The 20,993-nt window shown below is 39.9% G+C and overlaps 1 protein-coding gene across 4 annotated transcripts in view; it reads right to left on the reverse strand.

Annotated features, from left to right (window-relative positions):
• The window catches only part of xpo5 (exportin 5), a 104,144-nt gene that overhangs the window by 41,879 nt on the left and 41,272 nt on the right, over nucleotides 1–20,993 (reverse strand). For 2 of the 4 annotated variants that reach the window (XM_043695602.2, XM_087991254.1), the window contains exons 9-17: nucleotides 19,798–19,897; nucleotides 18,851–18,934; nucleotides 16,873–16,998; nucleotides 15,236–15,326; nucleotides 14,791–14,919; nucleotides 5,761–5,876; nucleotides 4,255–4,410; nucleotides 893–934; nucleotides 711–800 (exon numbers count right to left, since the gene is read on the reverse strand). In XM_043695602.2, coding sequence (XP_043551537.1) covers nucleotides 711–800; nucleotides 893–934; nucleotides 4,255–4,410; nucleotides 5,761–5,876; nucleotides 14,791–14,919; nucleotides 15,236–15,326; nucleotides 16,873–16,998; nucleotides 18,851–18,934; nucleotides 19,798–19,897 — 934 coding nt within the window. Of the gene's footprint in view, nucleotides 1–710; nucleotides 809–891; nucleotides 935–4,254; nucleotides 4,411–5,760; nucleotides 5,877–14,790; nucleotides 14,920–15,235; nucleotides 15,327–16,872; nucleotides 16,999–18,850; nucleotides 18,935–19,797; nucleotides 19,898–20,993 lie in introns of all 4 variants that reach the window. The other 2 variants (XM_087991253.1, XM_087991252.1) reach the window with 1 other exon arrangement.

The following is a 20,993-nucleotide window of genomic DNA, read 5'->3' on the forward strand; positions in this document are numbered from 1 at the left end:
CTCTGAAGAGCATTCCAACAGCAACACCCCCCATCAGCATACCCAATCCCTGTAATCCTGCACTCCCCCAGACACTATGGACAATGCAGCAGGTCAATGCATCTGACCTGCACATATTTGAACTGAGGGAGGAAATCCATGCAGATGTGGGGCAAGTGTGCAAACCACACACAGACAGTAGACCGAGGCTGGAATCAAACTTGGGTTCCTGACACTGAGGTATGCAGTGCTAACCACTGAGCCACATTGTCCCCAGCTGAAGTGCAAAAGTGAACTGCTGGCACAACTGCCATTCCAGATTATATTAACAAATTTAGCAAAATTCAGAAATTTCCTGAACCAGGAAAATAGCTTGTAGCCAGAAAAAGCTGAAGATAAATATTAATTTATAAACTTATAAAAAGACAAAATCACACGGCCACACAAAAGTTTAGGTTCACAAAGGAAAGCCATTTGCAGAAAATATGGGAAGCAGTCCAGGGCCATGATAGATGCCCCAAAGAGTAAAATGGTTTGGAAAAAGAGGAAAAAGGAAGCAACCAACTAAAACACTTACTCCAAGTATTAAATGTTTTAGTCTGGTCAACTTGGACTGCAATTGCGATATAACATTGACTACATACCGTTTTAAGAAAATATTTCCAAATATAATCAAAAAAAAAAGCAAATTCCACCTCTTCAAGAGAACAGTAAGACCTTTCGGTACTTACCATGATCAGTTCTGGGTGATCTCTGCACATCTTGAGAATTGACGAACAAGCGTGCCTACGAACATTTTTCACTGCTCTTGTTCTTGGAGCCTGTAACCCCAATAGAGGCACATTCTAAGTATAGACCTGCTAGCAATATTTCACTACTAATTTTTTTCTTTTAATAAAGAAAGTTGTCCTACCTGGCTCTCCTCGACCACTTCGAAAGTAGCAGATGCAAAGAGCTAAAGAAAAATAAATTGAAACAAATCAAGAGCTATTTAGCTGAAATTGACAGAATTGTGAACTTTGATTGTCTCCTCATGAGGGTTGTGCACTGACCATATTCAAGGTTCAGATAGAAAAATGATCGGTTAGGGTCACATGAAACATAGGAAATATGGGTAAGAAAGTAGTAGTGAGATGGAGGATCAGGCAATGATCATACTGAATGCGAATCAGACTTAAATGACCACTGAGCTTCTCTTGCTCCTTTTCCTTTGGTTTTTTTTCACCAGTATATTAACTGATGTAAATGGGTAAATTGAAAGTTTAGGAGTATCAATAAAAGACACTTGGTAATGCAGAACCAGAGTACTGCTGAACAAAACACTTGCTTGAAGTTCTTCATCTTACACTCATCAGGATATCTGCAGGAATACCAATGTAAGGGAAACAGCATTTTATATCATACATTTAGAAACCACTGATTGGTTGGCAAGTGTAGGACTAGATTGGTAGAAGCATTACTGAGAATGCACCCCAGTTAAATGGTGACAGACAACTAACTACTAAGTTTTGTTTCAATTTAAACCACACAGAATTGACATTTGTCTCAACATGGCCCTCGGGAATGAGCCAGAGGATGGTTGTTGTGGCTGTTTCAACTAAATAAGACAAGCAACATGCATGTATATTATTTGTTTGCATAGAATACAGTAGCTTGTACTAATATATGTAGCTATCAATATACACAAAACCCACACTACATGCCTGACAAGCTTAAATTGGTTCATATCCATCCTCTTATATTCATCATGATAATTTAAAAATGGTTAAAAATATTGAGGCACATTAGCATGTGGTATGAAATGCAATACAATTTACTCTAAGCCTAAAATCATATTCACAGCCCCAAACCAAAACTTAACTGTTCAAATACCAAAACCCATGCACAAAATTCAAATATACCAAAACTGGGATCAAAGAACAAAAAAACTTGCTTTATCAGAATGGAGAACCAAAAAGTGGACAAACAGAACATAGAACAGTACAGCACAGGAACAAGCCCACCATGTTTGCGCTGATCATGATACCATTCTAAACTAATTCCATTTCCCTGCACTTGGTCATATTCTTCTATTCACTGCCTGTTCATGTGTCGGTCTGAATGCCTCAAACATTGCTAATACATCTACTTCTACCACATTCCCTGGCAGCATGTTCCAGGCACCTGCCATTGTGTTCTCAAACACTTCCCCCTCTTACCTAAAGTCTATGCTCCCACTATTTGAAATTTCTACCATATGCACGCACACCTCTCAATTTTAAATAGTCCTATCAAATTGCTCCTCAGCCTTCTATGCCCTCGCGAAAATAATCCAAGTTCGTCTAACTTCCCCTTATAGCTGATACATTCCAATCCAAACAACATTGTGATACACCTATTTTTCACCCTCACCAAAGACTCAACATCCTTCCTATAACTAGGACCAAAACTGCACACAATGCTCCAAAATGAGACCTAACAAAAGGTTTTTAGAGCTGTAACATGTCTGGCCAACCTTTATACTCAATGCCCCAATCGATGAAGGCAAAAATGACATACATCTCCTTTTCCACCTTATTCACTTGTGTTGCCACTTTCAGAGAGTTATGGAATGTACCCCAAGATCCCCATGTATATTAATGCTCCTACAAATCCTGCACTTACTGTATTCTTTCTTCCTCCATTTGACCTCCCAAAATGCATCACCTCATACATTAAACTTCATCTGCCACTTCTCTGCTCAACTTTCCAACTGATCTTGCTGTAACCTTTCTATCCCTCACTATCCAAAGCTCTACCAATTTTCATGTTTTACGGTCATAGTCATACAGCACAGAAACAACCCTTTGGTTCAACCAGTCCATGCCGATTATAATCCCAAACTAAACTTAGTCCCATCTGCCTGCACTTGGCCCATACCCCTCCAAGTATTTCCTATTCATTTACAATGTTTAAAAGGTATTTAGGTAAGTAACTGTACCCACATCCACCACTTCCTCCCAAAGTTCAGTCCACACACAAACCATGGTGTAAAAAAAATGCCTCTCATGTCTGTTTAAATCTTTCTTCTCTCACCTTAAAAATACACCCCCTCGTCTTGAAATCCCTCGCTTAAGGGAAAAGGCACCTGCCATTCACCTTATCAAATCTCAAAAGCTTCCAAGAATAACTGATGCAACTCTTTTGCAAACTTACCAAATCATTCCACCTATATTCTCACCCAATTTATGCAAGTTATAAATAACAGCACTGAACCTTGCAGACTACCAATCACAGATCCTCTGGTAGAAAAACACCTTTCCACAACTACCTTCTGTCTTTTATGACCAAACCAATTTTGTATCCAATTTATCAATTCACCGTGGATCCCATGTAACTTAATCTTCTAGACCAGCCTACCATGAGGGATCTTGTCAAATGCTTTAGTAATGTCCATGCAGACACCATCTGCTGCCCTACCGTCAATGATCTTAGTCACTTCCTTAAAATATCAAACCTATGAGATAAGATCTCCCCTATACATCGCCATGCTAACCATCTCAAACACATTGAATCTTTTCCAAATGAGAGTAAATCCTGTCTCTAAAAATCTGTTTCAATAATTTCCATACTACTGATGTAAGGCTCACCAGCCTACAACTTCCTGGATTATCCATTTGCCCTTCTTAAACAAAGGAACAACATTGGCTATATTCCAGTCTTCTGGACGTCAAACACGATCCCACTTCCAGACCACCACGGCATTTCCGTCACCATAGGGCTCACTTTCTCTTATCACATTACAAAAGCCATCACTGCAAATAACTGTACTTCATACAAGTATTCCCAACCCATTACACATTTAATGGAATTTTTTGTGAACAGTGAGCTTAAAGGTCAACAAGCTGACGTCCAAATGACAATCTTAACTGAAGTAAAGTTTCATTGTTCACAGGGACAATAGCAGAGTAAGCAATGTCTGACACATGCATAAAGCATGTTTTCAGGAGTAACCACTAAGGATGAATGAACGTTGAAGTTGCAGGGGGTGAAAAAGGTGCACACTAAGTCCATACAGATAAGCAAACTCAAAAAGGACAGAGATGCAAATTGTGGAATTTTACCTGCTTTGTCATATGCAAATTAACTGGTTTCAGTTTACAACAAATTGTACTCAGTAAGACTTAGAACAATGAACCAGATCAGCCTTTAGATGGACTGCATTTCTGTTGGCAACATTTTTGAATCTATTCCAGCATATTTGAAGAAAACTATTTTTCCAAAATTTCTACAGATTGGCATGCAAAAAAGAAATACCTTTTCGAGGACTTGTGGCAAGACAGTGGCATCATGGAGAAGGAAGGGAGAAAGTGTGGACACAGCTGTTAGGATGCACGACAGGATGAGCGGATCATGGGTTTGATAACTTAAAACAGCTTTCAGCAGCTCAATTCCATCTGCCACTGGAAGTTGCTGCAAAACAAAAGAGTTAGGTATCCAGATGTCATCTCTCATCTTCATAACAGTCAAACAATATTCAATGCTGACTAAAATTTTAAATGTTATTCTGAAATTATAGTTGTTTCCATTAAGAAACTAGGATCTTTAAAATACATATTTTAAGTTATATTAAAAACATTTCCCAATTTCCCTCTCCACACATAAATAAAAACAATAAACATGCATCATAACCCAGAGTTAAATGCTTCGTTTTGAAGAGACGCAAGTCCAATTGAACTGGTGTGCAAAACTAAAACATTTGCTCCATTCCCAAAAATATCACCAGAGTCTTTCCCATAATACCCAAGCACCACCTAGTTCAGATAAAATCAAGAGCCAATGGGAGAGAAAAGAGTTAGGACCCATTTATTTGGTCGAAAAAGTGGAGAAAAGGGGTGGAAAACTGCAAGTCAAACAAAATCACTGCCAAAGCTTTAACTCAGGCTGAACATTTAAATAAAGCTGTTTCCAAGCATGGCCACAGTTCTGTGACAATGCACCAAATTAAGGTTGGTAGTTTGTTCCACTGAGCTCTTTCCCAAAAGCAAGGGATAGAAAATGGGAACATAGTGAACTCCTTTTGCTCAATAGGCATGGACTAGCATAGATAATGCAGAATAAGGTGGAAATGTGGATAACAACACAAAAGGCAAGAGGATAGTGACTAACATTCTAGTTTCTTAACTGCAAATGTAAATGCTCATCATACAAGTCTGAATTGCAAAAGTATATATTTGTAGACTGCCAAATATGATCTCAAAAGTCATGAATTAAGGTTTCCTGAAAATACACTTGGAATTGTGTGAACACCAAATGAATTACAATCTCATTAAAGTCAATGCAACAAAATCTCACAAGATTGACTCCTGTGATGAGGGGCTGTTCTACAAGGAGGAAGGGATATAATCTCTAGAGATTACGAAATTAAAGACAATTAAAAACAACGACATTTACAGAGGAGTCAACAGGTTAGATCCGGAGTTTTAAATGGCTAGAAAATTGAGAATAAAGGGTGTACCCATTTAAGACTCAAATAAAACTTTCTTTATTCAGACAGTAGTAAATTATTAGAAATCTCCAGCTCAGAACACTGAACATTCAGTCAATGAGTATATGAGAGAATTAATTTTTGGTCATGAAAAAAATCTGAGGGTAGGGCTGGAAAATTGAGTTGACGTACCAGGTCAGATATAATCTTACTAATTTGCAAAGGAGCCATATGGCTTGCTTCCATTTTGTATGTCATCACTGCAATTGGAATGGTTAGTGCCATTTGAAAAGGAAGGTTGCCCAAGTGGGTATCGGCTCTCATTATTCACGCACCTCAGGCTCCATGGTTCTGAATAGCTGGCTCATCACACTCTCCATAAAGAAGGTCAATGCATCCCATTGCACAAAAGATGGTGAAAAGATAGAGCACAAACCTTTGCCAGTCTTAGCTGTGGAAGGAAAAAGAAAATCTAAAATCACTGACAAAGAGGATTCATCAATTAAATTATCCACAAAATAGAAACATGTAAAATAAAGCATTGAACCATGACCATATGGAACCACTAATTTATAAAGAAAATAATGAATTGAATTCATGCAAAATATGATTTGCAATAACACAGCACAGGTCCCAGACGTTAATGTAACCTAATAATTATTTCAATTTATTTACTTTTTTAAAAATTTATTCACAGGTTGAAGGCACCTCTGGCTGGGCCAGCATTTATTAACCATCCCTTGTGTCCCCAAGAAGATGGTGGCAACTGTCTTCTTGAACAGCTGCAGCCCATTTGGTGTAGGGAGACTCACAACGTTATTCAGGAAAGAGTTTTCTAGTCACTGATGAAGGGACAATGAAGGAACAAAGATATATGTCCATGTTAGGATAGTGAGTAAACTTGCAGGCGGTGGCATTCCCATTTATTTGCTGCCTTTGCCCTTCTAGATAGTTTGGAAGGTGCGAAAGAGCATTCGTGAATTTCTGTAGTGCATCTTGCAGATGATACACAGTATTGCTAATCAATAGCAGTAAAAAAAAACTGTACTAACACTTCTATTACAAGATAAAATTGTACATTAAGTGGCTGTAATTGCCACAATGCAATATTATTAAAACAAAAAACAAAGCAGAGACACAATTTTATTTCTGGGTACACACAACAGGTCCTAGATGGATTTTCCTCTTCAGTGCTGCGAAGAATTCTCACAATGGGGGGTTTGGTGCTTGGTCAAAGTGCAACTGGCTATGGCACATAGACTGAAAACCAATATGTAAAGGGTTTCCTGGGCCTCCGACTGACAAGAGAACCTCATGTCGACAGGGGATCCTGGAACAAATATGTCAAGATGGGAGGGGTCAGAGCACAAAAAGAAACCATCTATTAGCCAAGCTGAGTTTTGCGCACAAAGTACAGTAGCGTAGCTGAGCTGGTGAGTGGAACAACTAGTGACTACAGGCAGTGCCCTCATGGCAGAAATGTTACAAATCAGACATCGTATCAGCAGTGTTCCACCACAGAAAAGCTAGTAAATAGCAGACAGAGTGAGGAAGTATCCTGAAACTTTTAACAGTTTTGCAGCAAGCATATAAGCAGAGTTAAATCTGAAATGATACCATTTTTCACCAGCAGGAACCACAAAATTTAGGGAGTAGGCAGGTGTCATGCATTGAACAGTTATACATAGGTCACCTGAAAGGATTTTCTCAACACCAGCTAAGGCCTTCAAAAGGTCAACTTGGATGGATATAAAAGGTCTAGTGACATTATTTTAAAAAGCTGCACGAGGGTTCACCCAGTATGTTAGCTGATAACACGTATGAGCTTGGAGTGGACCACTTAAACCCTCAAACCTGCTCCATCATTCAAGAGAAGCACTGTTGATCTGAATATTCCACTTTGCCACTTAGCCCTAATAACCTTGCACTCATTTGCTTATCAAGAATCTATTTACCTCTACCTTAAATACAGGCAAGGACTCACGACCCTCAGAAAAAAAACTCTCATCTGTCTTAAATCATCAACCTCATTTTTAATCAGTGACCTAAATTCTCTGAAGATGAAACACTCTTTCCACCACCATCCTGTCATGAATCCTCAGGATTTCTTACATATGTGTTTCAAATAAGTCCTGTTTTACTTTTTCTAGACTTCTGCAGATACAAGCCCAGCCTCAACAATCTTTCCTCATAGGCAAACTCTCCTGTTCCAGGTATTAGTTTAGTTTTTCAAGGCAGCTGATGGTCATACTGGACCCAGTTAGATTGTGGAGTGAAACAAAGCTTTCAACCCAGTCAAGTACCAGTTCTATCTTCAATTACATATTTCACACAACTGATAAGATCACGAGCATTTTCCTTCACCAACTTTCTTTACACTCACCAAATCTGACTCTTTTAGTTTCTGCTCAGAACATAAAGGCTGCCTCTCAGACTTTTCTCCACCTTGGACTACTTTGAGGCTTCTGAAACAATTTAAGTCCAATTTCTACCTCTGTTAGCCTGTAAAATTGCAAAGCTAAAATACCCTGCTGTGAAGATTATAACGTCCTTTTGAACTCAACCTGTTTGTCACCCCATGCTTTGCATTGGTAAAAATTGCATCTTAGCAAACACTAACAGCAATTTGCTCACCAGGAAGCTGGACTAGCCGCTTAGATGAAAATTATTCTTAGAAATGCTATTGTGGAGTCATACAGCATGGAAACAGACACTTCAGCCCAACTAGTCCAGGCTGCTTATTCTGACCCTACTAAATAGAGGTTTCTGACACTTAAGGAAAGGTGCTTCAAAAATGGTTTCATCAAAGCCCCATACAACTAAAGCATAACATCCTTCCTTCTGCATTCAATTCCTCTTGCAATTAATGACAATATTTTCATTTGTTTTATTAGTTATTTGCTAGACCTACATATGAAACTTTTGCAATTTATGCACTAGAATAATCAGATCCCACTTCATCTCAGCACTCTGCATTGTCACTACTTAGATTTTTTGTTTAATTTTTCCTGATAGAATGTGAAGTTGTCCATTTTCCTTATTATAATCCATTTCCCACATCTTTGCTCACTCACTAAACCTACTCTACATGCCCTAAACTTGCATTCCTCCTTATCTTCATGTCATCAGCACATTTAGCAAGCACGTCTTCAACCATTCACCCAAATTAGTCATACAAACTGCATAAAGTTGACACCTGACCACTGATCACTATGGCACCCCATTCATTACATCTTACCAACCTGTAAACCATCATTTATGCCGACTATTTCCTGTTAGGTAAAAATTGACTAGTTAGCTATGCCAAAATGCTCCTCCGATATCAAGAGCTCATTTTCCACAATAAACCGTGATACGGATTTTATCAAATGACTCTGGAAATTCAAGTTTAGTATATCTGCTGTTATCCCCTGTAACCATAGCACGTTACTTCCTCAAAGAATATCAATAACTTAACTAAACTATTTTCTTTTCACAAACCATGGTGACTCTGCTAAGAGTCATATTCATTCTGATGAAGAGCTCCTGCCCGAAAAGTCGATTTTCCTGCTCCTCTGGTGCTGCTGTATTTTTCCAGCACCACTGTAATCCAGACTCTGATTTCCAGCATCTGGAGTCCTCACTTTTGCCATATTCATAGAGGAGGACAGCCCAGAAACAGACCCTGCGGTCCAACTCGCCTGTGCCGACCAGATATCCTAACCTAATCTAGTCCCATTTGCCAGCACTTGGCACATATCCCTCTGAACCCTTCTTATTCACAGGCGCACAGATGTAATTGTACCAGCCTCCACCACTTCTTCTGGCAGCTGATTCCACACATACACAATATCCTCTGTGTGAAAACGTTGCGCCTTGGGTCTCTTTTATATCTTTCCCCTCTCAGCCTAAACCTATACCCTCTAGTTCTGCACTTCCCCCACCCCAGGGAAAAGACCTGGTGTACTTATCCTATCCAGCTGCTGATGATTTTATAAACCTCAAGAAGGTCACTCCTCAGTCTCCAACGCTCCAGGGAAAACAGCTGCAGCCGATTCTGCCTCTCCAGTTAGCTCAAATCCTTCAACCCTAGCAACATCCTTGTAAATCTTTTCTGAACCCTTTCAAGTTTCACAGCATCCTTCCTATAGGAAGACGACCAGAATTGCACACAAAATTCCAAAAGTGGCCTAACCAATGTCCTGTACAGTAGCAACATGACCTCCCAACTCCGATACTCAATACTCTGACCAATAAAGGAAAGCATACCAAACACTTTCTTTACTATACTATCTACCTGCGACTCCACTTTCAAGGAGCTATGAACCTGCATTCCAAGGTCTCTTTGTTCAGCAACATGCCACAGGACCTTACCATAAGTCCTGCTAAGATTTGCTTTCCCAAAATACAGCACCTAGCATTTATCTAAATTAAATTCCATCTGCCACTCATCAGCCCATTGGCCCCTCTGATCAAGATCCCATTTCACTCTGAGGTAACCTTCTTCGCTGTCCACTCCACCTCAAATTTTGGTGTTACCTGCAAACTTACTAACTCCTATGGTCACAGCCAAATAATTTATATAAATGACGAAAAGTAGTGGATCCAGCACTGATCCTTGTGGCACTCCACTGAAAAACAATCCTCCACCACTACCCTTTGTCTTCTACCTTTGAACCAGTTCTGTATCCAAATGGCCAATTCTCCCTGTATTCCATGAGATCTAACCTTGCTAATCAATCAGTCTCCCATAGGGAACTTTGTCAAACACCTTACTGAAGTCCACATAGATCACGTTCACAGCTCTGCCCTCAGCAATCCTTTTCACTACTTCTTCAAAAAACTCAAATCAAGTTTGAGACACATGATTTCCCACGCACAAAGCCATGCTGACTATCCCTGATCACTCCTTGTGTTTCCAAATACATGTTAATCCTGTCCCTCAGGGTTCCCTCCAGCAACTTGCCCACCGCCGTCAGGTTCACCAGTTTATAGTTCCCTGGCTTTACCTTACCACCTTTGATTACCTTTAACATTTTTCAGTGCCCTGATTCAACATTATTCATAATAGCTTCTAATATCTTACCGATCAACAGTTCATAGATTTTAGCTACAAATAAGCAACTATTTATCATGAATAGTCATTTTTTTGTTGTACAGATACCTTAATAGTTCTTGCCGTTAAGATGGATCAAAAAAGACAAGTGAGGTAATTTAGCAAAATCTGATTAAAAACGTCTGACAACAGAGTGGTCGAGGCATATAGTATGCTTGCAGTCATCAGACGGGGTATGGAGTATAAGAGCTGGCAAGTCATGTTAAAATTGTATTCTGGATTAGTGTGCTGGAAAAGCACAGCAGTTCAGGCAGCATCCAAGGAGCAGTAATTAAAATTGTACAAGACATTGGCTTGGCTGCATTTAGAATACTGTGTACAGTTCTGAGCGCCACATTACCAAAAGGATGTTGGCACTTTGGAGAGGGTGCAGAGAAGTCTTATGAGGATGTTGCCTGGCACAGAAGGTGCTAGCTATGAAGAGAGGTTGAGTAGGTTAGGTTTATTTTCACTAGAAAAAAGGAGATTGAGGGGGGACCTGATTGAGGTTTACAAAATCATGAAGGGTATAGACAGGGTGGATAGAGACAAGCATTTTCCCAGGGTGAAGGATTCAATAACAAGAGGTCATGCTTTCAAAGTGAGAGGTGGAAAGTTTAAGGGGGATACACACGGTAAGTATTTCACACAGAGGGTGGTGGGCGTTTGGATCGCATTACCAGCAGAGGTGGTAGAGGCAAGCACGGTAGATTCATTTAAGATGCGTCTGGATAGATGCACGAGTAGGTGGGGAGCAGAGGGATATAGATGCTTAGGAATTGACCGACAGATTTAGACAGTACATTTGGATCGGCTCAGGCTTGGAGGGCCAAAGGGCCTGTTCCCGGGCTGTAAATTTTCTTTGTTCTTTGTTCTAACTCCAGAATTAGCGGGGCTTGATTTCCACCACTTGACCACAAATGAGACGTGACACTTAATAATCAAGTTATTACTTGAATTTATTTTACTTATTCTCATTTCCACTTGCAAAATTAACTTAATGTCACCGTTTAAAAATGGGATGAATAATGAAATCACTAGTTTCTTACATTCCCTCTACTAGTACCTTTTAAACAATTAAAATTTTGGTAACTGCAGGTTGCTTTATCAAACTAATTTCTCTTAACTTCAGCACTTCCACAAACCCTGAAAGCAGAAATTGCTCAATCAACTCAACTTTCTATGAAAGTTGATTTATTCTTCTCCTTGCTCTAATTCCTGCAAACCTACCTCACCTAACTCCTCTCACGCATTACACACATTTTCAAAATGCCTTAAGGCCCTCCACATGCCTGTTCGACTAGGAGAATGCGAATGGATGTCTCAGAATCCTGCTCGCACCTGCTCCTAATATTTATCTCTCAAACAACAGCACAAACAGAGCACAATAATGCTATTTGTGGGACATAATTATTGCTATGCATAATTGGCTGCCACATTCCCTACAGTGCAACAGTGTCTACATTACAAAACAAATATTACAAATGCTAGAAATCGAAGTTGTATCTCATTTTTAAACTGAATGTGGGAGGCTGTATGGTGCCTAGAGTTCAACAATTTCACACCATAAAATCTGTTCCATTTTGCAACCAGGTTCATTACTGATTTTGGTTTTATATTTTACTCATTTTACTCATACTTGAGGAATAAGGGAATAATCAGGGAGAAGGTAGGGCCAATCAGGGATAGCAGAGGGAACTTGTGTGTGGAGTCTGAGCAGATAGGGGAAGCCCTGAATGAGTTTTTTGCTTTGGTTTTCACCAAGGAAAGAGACCTTGTTGTGAATGAAAACTTCGAGGAGCGGGGATACAATCTTGACCAGATCAAGATTGATAAAATTGATGTGCTGGAAATTTTGGAAAACGTTAAGATTAATAAGCCTCCAGGGCCAGACCAGATTTATCCTAAGCTGCTCTGGGGAGCAAGAAAGGAGGTTGCTAAGCCACTGGCGAGGATATTTGCTTCCTAACTCTCCACGGGAGTTGTACCGGAGGATTGGAAGGAAGGAAGGAAGGTAGATAGAAAGGAAGGAAGGAAGGAAGGAAAAGGAAAAGGAAAAGGAAAAGAAGGAAGGAAGGAAGTCAGGCAGAACGACAGGCAGGCAGAACGACAGGCAGGCAGAACGACAGGCAGGCAGAACGACAGGCAGGCAGAACGACAGGCAGGCAGAACGACAGGCAGGCAGAACGACAGGCAGGCAGAACGACAGGCAGGCAGAACGACAGGCAGGCAGAACGACAGGCAGGCAGAACGACAGGCAGGCAGAACGACAGGCAGGCAGAACGACAGGCAGGCAGAACGACAGGCAGGCAGAACGACAGGCAGGCAGAACGACAGGCAGGCAGAACGACAGGCAGGCAGAACGACAGGCAGGCAGAACGACAGAAAAAGAGAATAAATTAGAAAGGACAAGATTGTGAAGTACTTGGAAGCTCAGGGTAAAACATAGCTGAGTCAGCACAGCTTCATCAAGGGGAGGTCATTTCTGACAAATCTGTTAAATTCTTTGAAGAGGTAACAAGCAAATTAGACAAAGGAGAGACAGTGAACGTGATCCATATCCAAGGAATGATGTGCTGACCTTGGAGGGGGTCCAGAAGAAGTTTACAAGAATGATTCCAGGATAAAGAACTTGTCATAAATGGAGCAGTTGAGGATTCTTGGTCAGTGCTTGGAGTTTAAAAAGATGAAGGAAGATCTGATTGAAGCCTACAAAATACTGAGAGGTCTGGATAAAGTAGATGTCGAGAAGCTATTTCCAATAGGAGAGACTAGGAGCCAAGGGTGCAGCCTCAGAGCAATGGGACAACCCCTTAGAACTGAGAAGAGGATGAATTTCAGTAATGGGCCAAATGGCCGAATTCTGCTCCTATATCTTATTGCCTTACAATTCCTCTGGACATACTTCTTTACTTATCCCAGCATCACTTCCTGTGACCTTGCACCATGAACCCTTCATTGCTTATCCACCACGGCATATGCCCTTCAATTTGGTTATTCCAACAATCATTTGTCTAAAACCTATTCCACTTGTAAATTTTCCCAACTCATCATCTCCATGGCTGCTGCCTGTCCCACTGAGTAGCTCCTGAGTTTTTGGTTCTTACTTCAAAAGTACTTCATTGCAAAGCTCTTTGGGATTCCCTAAAAGGCAACATGGTAAACCACTTCCAACCTTCTAACAATAGGATATAAGTATAGATATAATTTGAATTACTAACACAGTGGAGCTCACACAGGCTGAACTGGACCAAACCTCCATCAGAGCTACTTGAGTGATAATGGGGATTTCCATTTCATACTATCTTTCACGTGCAAAAGCATAATTTACAGACTTGTTTTATTTTTGAGTAGAATTCAAAGTTTGTGAGAAGATTTGTAATGATGACACCTTTGTAATGATTAAAAACACAGAAATAGAGAACACACACCGGATCATCAACGCCACACTCACAGGAATCCGATTCACTAGAGAGGAAGAAAAGGACAACCAACACCATTCCTAGACGTGATGGTACAACAAACAGGAAGACAGCTAACGATTCGAATCCATGAACACCAACTAGCCACGAAACGACACGACCAGCTATCCTTAGTAGCCACACACGCAGATGACAAGCAACATGAATTCAACTGGGACAACACTACTATTATAGGACAAGCCAAACAGAGAACAGCCAGGGAATTCCTAGAGGCATGGCACTCATCCACAGATTCAATCAATAAGCACATCGACCTCGACCCAATATACCGACCACTGCAGCGGACAGCTGGAACTGACAACCGGAAGCGGCAGAGACAAACCATTATAAATGCCGGAGCAAAGATCACAGAAGCGCTTCACAGGAGGCTCCCAAGCACTGAGGATGTCACCTAGACAGGGGACGAAACGTCTGCAACACAAATTCCCAGCTCGGCGAACAGAACCACAACTTTTTGAGTAGAATATTGCTTATCAAGCACAATACTTTTTAATCTGTTCACCACAAGAGATCAACACTGGAAACAGTACGCAAGCTGTTTGGAACAGTTAATACCTAAATCTATCCACAAACTAATTTCAGAACTCAGCAGAAGTACACAATCATTGTTAAAAACCAACTCTGTTCCTTCAATGCATCTACATTTTCCAATTCTTCATTTAGAATTAGGCAATAATTTATGGCCAGGCTCAACAAACAAGATATATAATTTAAGTTATAAATTCCAATATCTAAGCACTTCTAACAGTACCTGTTACTTTGTAAATGTCTCAATAACTAAAATAGAAACTGAATGCTTAACAGCTTACACATTGTTGGGCCAACATCAATGACTGCCGTGAGCTGATACTGCAGTGCCTCAGAAGCCATGTTGAACCCAGTCATTGGTGACAGACGACAAGAGAGTCTAATGGTCTCTCCTTGTTGAGCTCGGAATGCTACAAAAACAAAAAAGTTATTCTGAATTAACAAAACTCTACATTTAAACTACTTCAATATACTACTCAAATAAATATACTATTCTATACGTCTGGTGCAAATTCTCCAATAGCAACTCGGTGAAGTCAAAGTATTATGTTCATTTCAAATGTGTTGTAAATTCTAAGACATGCAAAGTTTGAAACAAACATGCTTGAACTGTTGGAGCCTTATAAATTAATTACTGTATAATTAGAGGAAATTAAAACCACTATGCAAAGCATTTGTTAATACGCTTCAATATATTTAAGCAACAATACACGACATAGAACTTACAATTGAAAAATGCATTGAAGTCTTCATCATTATCAAAGTCCACACGTGAATATTCACAACTTGGGCTGTCGCTCTTGGAAGGAAATCCAACCTAGTCAAAAGAGAAGTTCATTCCAAAAAAGATCTGTACAATTTCTTTGAACGCATTTTCAGCTACGTTCAATCTAAAGCAAATCAATGGAGGGAAACCTCAGAGAGGTCCTTAAATTAACAGATGTTTGGGTTGAAATCATGGAATTCGCTCCCTAATGGCATTGTGGGTTACCCATAGCACAAACAGTAATGGCAGCTTACCACAACATTCTCAGAGGAAACTAGGGACAGTCAGAAAATGCTGGCCCAGTCAGGGACATTCATATGCCAGAAGAACAAACAAAAACTCTACAAGTTCAATACACAATGGTTTGTACAATCACAAATACTCAAGTCTGTTCCGTGTTGAAGTGACAACAGGAAGTTCAGCACTACAGTAGACTTCTAAGTTTCTCAGTTTTGGATCAGGATTTGTACTGAAAACAACAAATGCTGGAGATCACACCAGGTCAGTGAGCTTCCATGGAGAGACAGCAAGCTAACATTTCAAATCTTGGTGACTCTTCTTCAGAACTGAAGTGTGTGTGTGTGGGGGGGGGGGGGGGGGGGGGGCGGGGAAAGAGTAGCATTTATGCTATTTGCTCCTAGGATCGGGATTTTATCTTTCTGATAGGAAAAAAAAGAAGTGGATACCTCGAATACCACAAGGAAAGAATTCAACTTGCCTTTGTATCACTTCAAGAATTATCTCAGGGCTAAAAGTCATACTGAAATTGGGCTTCCATAATCAAAGAAAGATTAACTTTTAAAAACTTCTTTTTTAAAAACTGAAATTCCATAACTTTGTGTTAAATAATCCAAGTGATTATCTACTCATTTAGTAATTTATTCCCAGCTCCAAGCTACTCAGTTGCCTGAAAACCAGCAACATTTTGTTTAAAACTCACTGGATATGGGTGCCTCTGGCTTGGCCAGCATTTATTGCCCATCTCTAATTGCTCAGAAGTCAGTTTAGAGTCAACCACATTGTTTTGGGTCTGGAGTCACATGTAATCCAGATCAGGTAAGGATAGCAGTTTCTTTCCCTAAAGGACACTAGTGATCCAGATGGGTTTTTTCTGACAATTGATAACAGTTACATGATCAACATTAGATTCTTAATTATAGATTGTTTTATTGAGTACAAATTCCACAATGTGGCATGGCAGGATTTGAAACCAGGTCCCTAGAACATTAGCCAAGTTTCTAGATTAATTGTCTAGCGATAATACTACTAGGCCATTGACTATTAAGAGATTTTTAAAAAACTATCATTGATAACTGGTCACTAATCGACAAACCGACCAATTTCGAGACGCCAGCAAAAGTCACATGCGTACACCTTCGAATTCCCAACTCCAAATTATCTGCAACTCAACTTTTAACATCAACTGATGTCAGGTTCCCTGCTTTGAAAATTACAGCAACGCTTTTAAACACTGCTTTTTAAGCAGTTTTTCTTATTTCAGTCCACAGTTTTTAAAAACACATCAGAAGACACAATCCTTACATTACCCTAAGAGGAGAAAACTGACAGAAGAAAAAGAAGGTGCCAGTGTACATACCTTCAGAAGATTAGCCATTGTTGCATGCAACAATTGTGGAATGACCTCCAGCAACACAGGGTCCTTAGAAACATGCTCATGTCTTAAAAACGAACACCAGGCTATCTGAGTTGATGACCTTAAATACTGAACAAAACAAAAAGTTGACATCAGCCTTCTTCCAACTCTACCTTATCTAGTGTCAGAAAGAAATGTCATTCTGTATCGCTTTTCACCTTTATAATTTTTATTAGGTTATTTATTAGATAATTCAGTTACGGTTCACCATCTATCTGCACCTGAACAAAAGACCTACCTCCCTACTTCGAAACATGAAAAGCGATGGATTTTATGGCAACAGGACTACTAAATATCAGGCAATTATTTTCAAACATTATCATACAATTGGAAGGCTAAATCAGTTACTTCTAATTCACAAGAACATTTTAACAATGTTACACATAATTGTTTTACAATTTGAGCTTTATCTGCACGTTAGTGAACTATGTAAAGAGTTGCTGACATCTGTCCTAAAATGTTCATTTACTAGTTCTAACTCATGACCACTACTACTATATTTCCCACTTAGATTTTAAAATAATATTTTTGGCTCACTTATCTCTTAATCTTCAACATTGCTGCAAGATGACTGTTCAGACATGTCCAATACAGTACAGAGGTTTTCTCTGTTTCCCCAAACTTAAAACAACTGACACGGACTACAACGCTGCAAATGCTTGAACATTTATGAAACTTAGGACCACACGCTGCAGTTTGAGATAATCATTTCGTACTTCTGTGGTTTTGGCAGAATAGTTAACTAGATTAACAACTTATTATTGTGATGTTGCAACCATTGGGCACGATTAACAACTTATAAGTTCCCATGTTTCATTTAACTTCATTTGAAGCTACTTAAAATCCCTTCATAAGGCACGAATGTCACTTTTTTTCCTTCTTGGATGTTTGTATAAAATTTTAACTGCACTGTTGATACATGCATGCCTTATCTAACCTTCTCAAAATTCTAAGCTGTACCATTGACTTTTACTTCCTTTTTATAACATTTACAAATTTAAAATCCATTTAACATTAAGCTTATTAATCCAGACCATTTATTAACAATTATCTATTCCAACCACACATGAATTGAAGGCATCAATCATGAATTGTTGTGGTTCTGTTCGCCGAGCTGGGAATTTGTGTTGCAGACGTTTCGTCCCCTGTCTAGCGGACATCCTCAGTGCTTAGGAGCCTCCTGTGAAGCGCTTCGGTGTTGTTTCCTCCGGCATTTATAGTGGTTTGTCTCTGCCGCTTCCGGTTGTCAGTTCCAGCTGTTCGCTGCAGTGGTCGGTATATTGGGTCGAGGTCGATGTGCTTATTGATTGAATCTGTGGATGAGTGCCATGCCGCTAGGAATTCCCTGGCTGTTCTCTGTTTGGCTTGTCCTATAATAGTAGTGTTGTCCCAGTCGAATTCATGTTCCTTTTAATCTGCATGTGTGGCTACTAAGGATAGCTGGTCGTGTCGTTCCGTGGCTAGTTGGTGTTCATGGATACGGATCGTTATCTGTCTTCCTGTTTGTCCTATGTAGTGTTTTAGGACACTACTATTATAGGACAAGCCAAACAGAGAACAGCCAGGGAATTCCTAGAGGCATGGCACTCATCCACATATTCAATCAATAAGCACATTGACCTGCACCCAATATACCAGCCACTGCAGCAGACAGCTGGAACTGACAACTGGAAGCGGCAGAGACAAACCACTATAAATGCCGGAGGAAACAACACAGAAGCGCTTCACAAGCACTGAGGATGTCCCCTAGGCAGGGGACAAAACGTCTGCAACACAAATTCCCAGCTCGGCGAACAGAGCCACAACAACGAGCACCCGAGCTACAAATCTCACAAACTTTGATCAATCATGAATGTTGTGCACTCAAGCACTCATTGTTGCCAAGAAGCTCCATCATACAAAAATACTTGAAGAAAATTACCTGACTAGGGTGATTGGTGAAAGCCAAGAATGCTTGTAAATATTTGTTGAAATTAGGAGGTTGGCCGACATCTTTATCGCTTCCCTGAAAATAACACTCAGTTCAATTTTGGCACACAAGCATCCTAAACAAAAACATAACTCGTGGAAGTTAAATTCACCTTCCATTGTTATGGAGAGATAAGATTAAATGACATGGTCCAGCTGAGGACTGTCCAACAATGATGAAACAAGGCAAGTACAAACATAAGTAATTTAGTGGCATCAAAACTTCCTTGGAAGATGATCGCATTGGATTTTTATTCGCCTTTACAGGTTTTAATCAACAGATTTTAAAAAAAACCTTTTCAACTACCATGAAAACAAAACTGCAAATTTATCTGATTAATTTCTAAATTATTTACAGCCTGAAATTAAGTAGTATTTATGTTGAGATATCTCAAAGAATCAACACCAACTATATTCATAATGTAAAATCACTCAACAACCATGTTCAGAAAATCTGACAGATTAACATGTATTAGCTTGGTTGAATGTAAACCAGAGATATGCAGAGCTTTGCACATTTGTTAGATTTATAGTCAACCTGAAATCAAAAATGTAAAATATAATACAATAAATCAAACCAAATACTAAACAACACCAACATGGAACAGACTGGTCAGTATCTGTGGAGAAAACACCCAAATGAAGGGTAATGAAGGTTAAATCTACAACCATTTTGTGCACTCTACAAATGCTGACATTGCTACATTTCACCAACTTGTCTCAAACCACATATCTTAGCGTGGCTACACAAATAAATCTACCGTAAACAAAGTTGAAGAGCTAGGTTTTGGAAAAGCACAGCTGGTCAGGCAGCATCCGAGGAGCAGGAGTGTCGACGTTTCAGACATAAGCCCTTCATGAACTACCATTAAAAAACTGATTGCAATATGCTCAACATACCCACAGTGCTGTCAGCTGTCCACCTAGGGCTGTAAGAACTTGACAAAGCCTCTTTAGAAACATGTAATGTTGCTCCACAAGCCCTGCTCCATGAGCTGTTCTGTAATAAAAGAGAGAAAGAGTTTTGAATCAGTCCTGATATAGAAAAACAAAACAGAGCAGTTCACATTGCATTCCACAGAATAGACTGTTACAATACAGAATGTCAGCAATAGGCTATTGTGCCGTAATGGATCTCTGAAAGAACTGTTCAATTTAGTCCAGTCACATTATACTGGTTGTTTCATGGTTAGGTTTCCATGCTCAGATTATTATTTAACAAAACTTCGAAAGCATCAACAGGGTGGCATGGTGGTTCAGTGGTTAGCACTGCTGTCTCACAGCACCAGGGACCCAGGATTGATTCCAACCCCCCTGCCTATGTGGAGTTTGCACATTCTCTGTGACTGTGTGGGTTTCTTCCGGGTGCTCTGGTATCGTCCCACGGTTTAGTTGGACTGGCCATGCTAAATTGACCTGTCATGCCCAGAGAAATGTGGGTGAGCCATGGTAATTGCATGATTGCAAGTATAGGGTAATGGGTGAGATGCTCTTTGGAGGATCAGTGCAGACTCAATGGGCCAAATGGCCTGCATCCACATAGCAGGTATTCTATGATTTCCATAATTTCTATAATTAAACAAAGTCATCACAGGTTTATTAAAGTGAAATCATACTTCACAGAAATCTAAATCTTAAATGGAAATCTACTGGAGGTTTTATAGAGTCATACAGTCAGAGATGTACAGCATGGAAACAGACCCTTCGGTCCAACCTGTCCATGCCGACCAGATATCCCAACCCAAGCCAGTCCCACCTGCCAGCACCTGGCCCATACACCTCCAAACCCTTCCTATTCATATACCTATCCAAATGCCCCAAATGTTGCAATTGTACCAGCCTCCACCACTTCCTCTGGCAGCTCATTCCATACACATACCACCCTCTGCGTGAAAAAGTTGCCAAAGACACAACTAAAGTTTAAGTTTTTACAGCATCAATAAAAGCCAATAGGCTCATCCTGTCCTCACCAAGCAAACATCCATCTATTCCAATCCTATCTTCCAGCATTTGACCCGTAGCCTTGTGTAATGTTTCAAGAATTCAAGGTTCCCATCTCTACCATCCTTTTAAAGCAGCGAGGTCCTGATATCCAC

Source organism: Chiloscyllium plagiosum, unplaced genomic scaffold (genome assembly GCF_037043375.1).
Source record: "Chiloscyllium plagiosum isolate Xiang-an unplaced genomic scaffold, Cpla_swu_hap1 HiC_scaffold_10, whole genome shotgun sequence".
NCBI lineage: Eukaryota > Metazoa > Chordata > Chondrichthyes > Orectolobiformes > Hemiscylliidae > Chiloscyllium > Chiloscyllium plagiosum.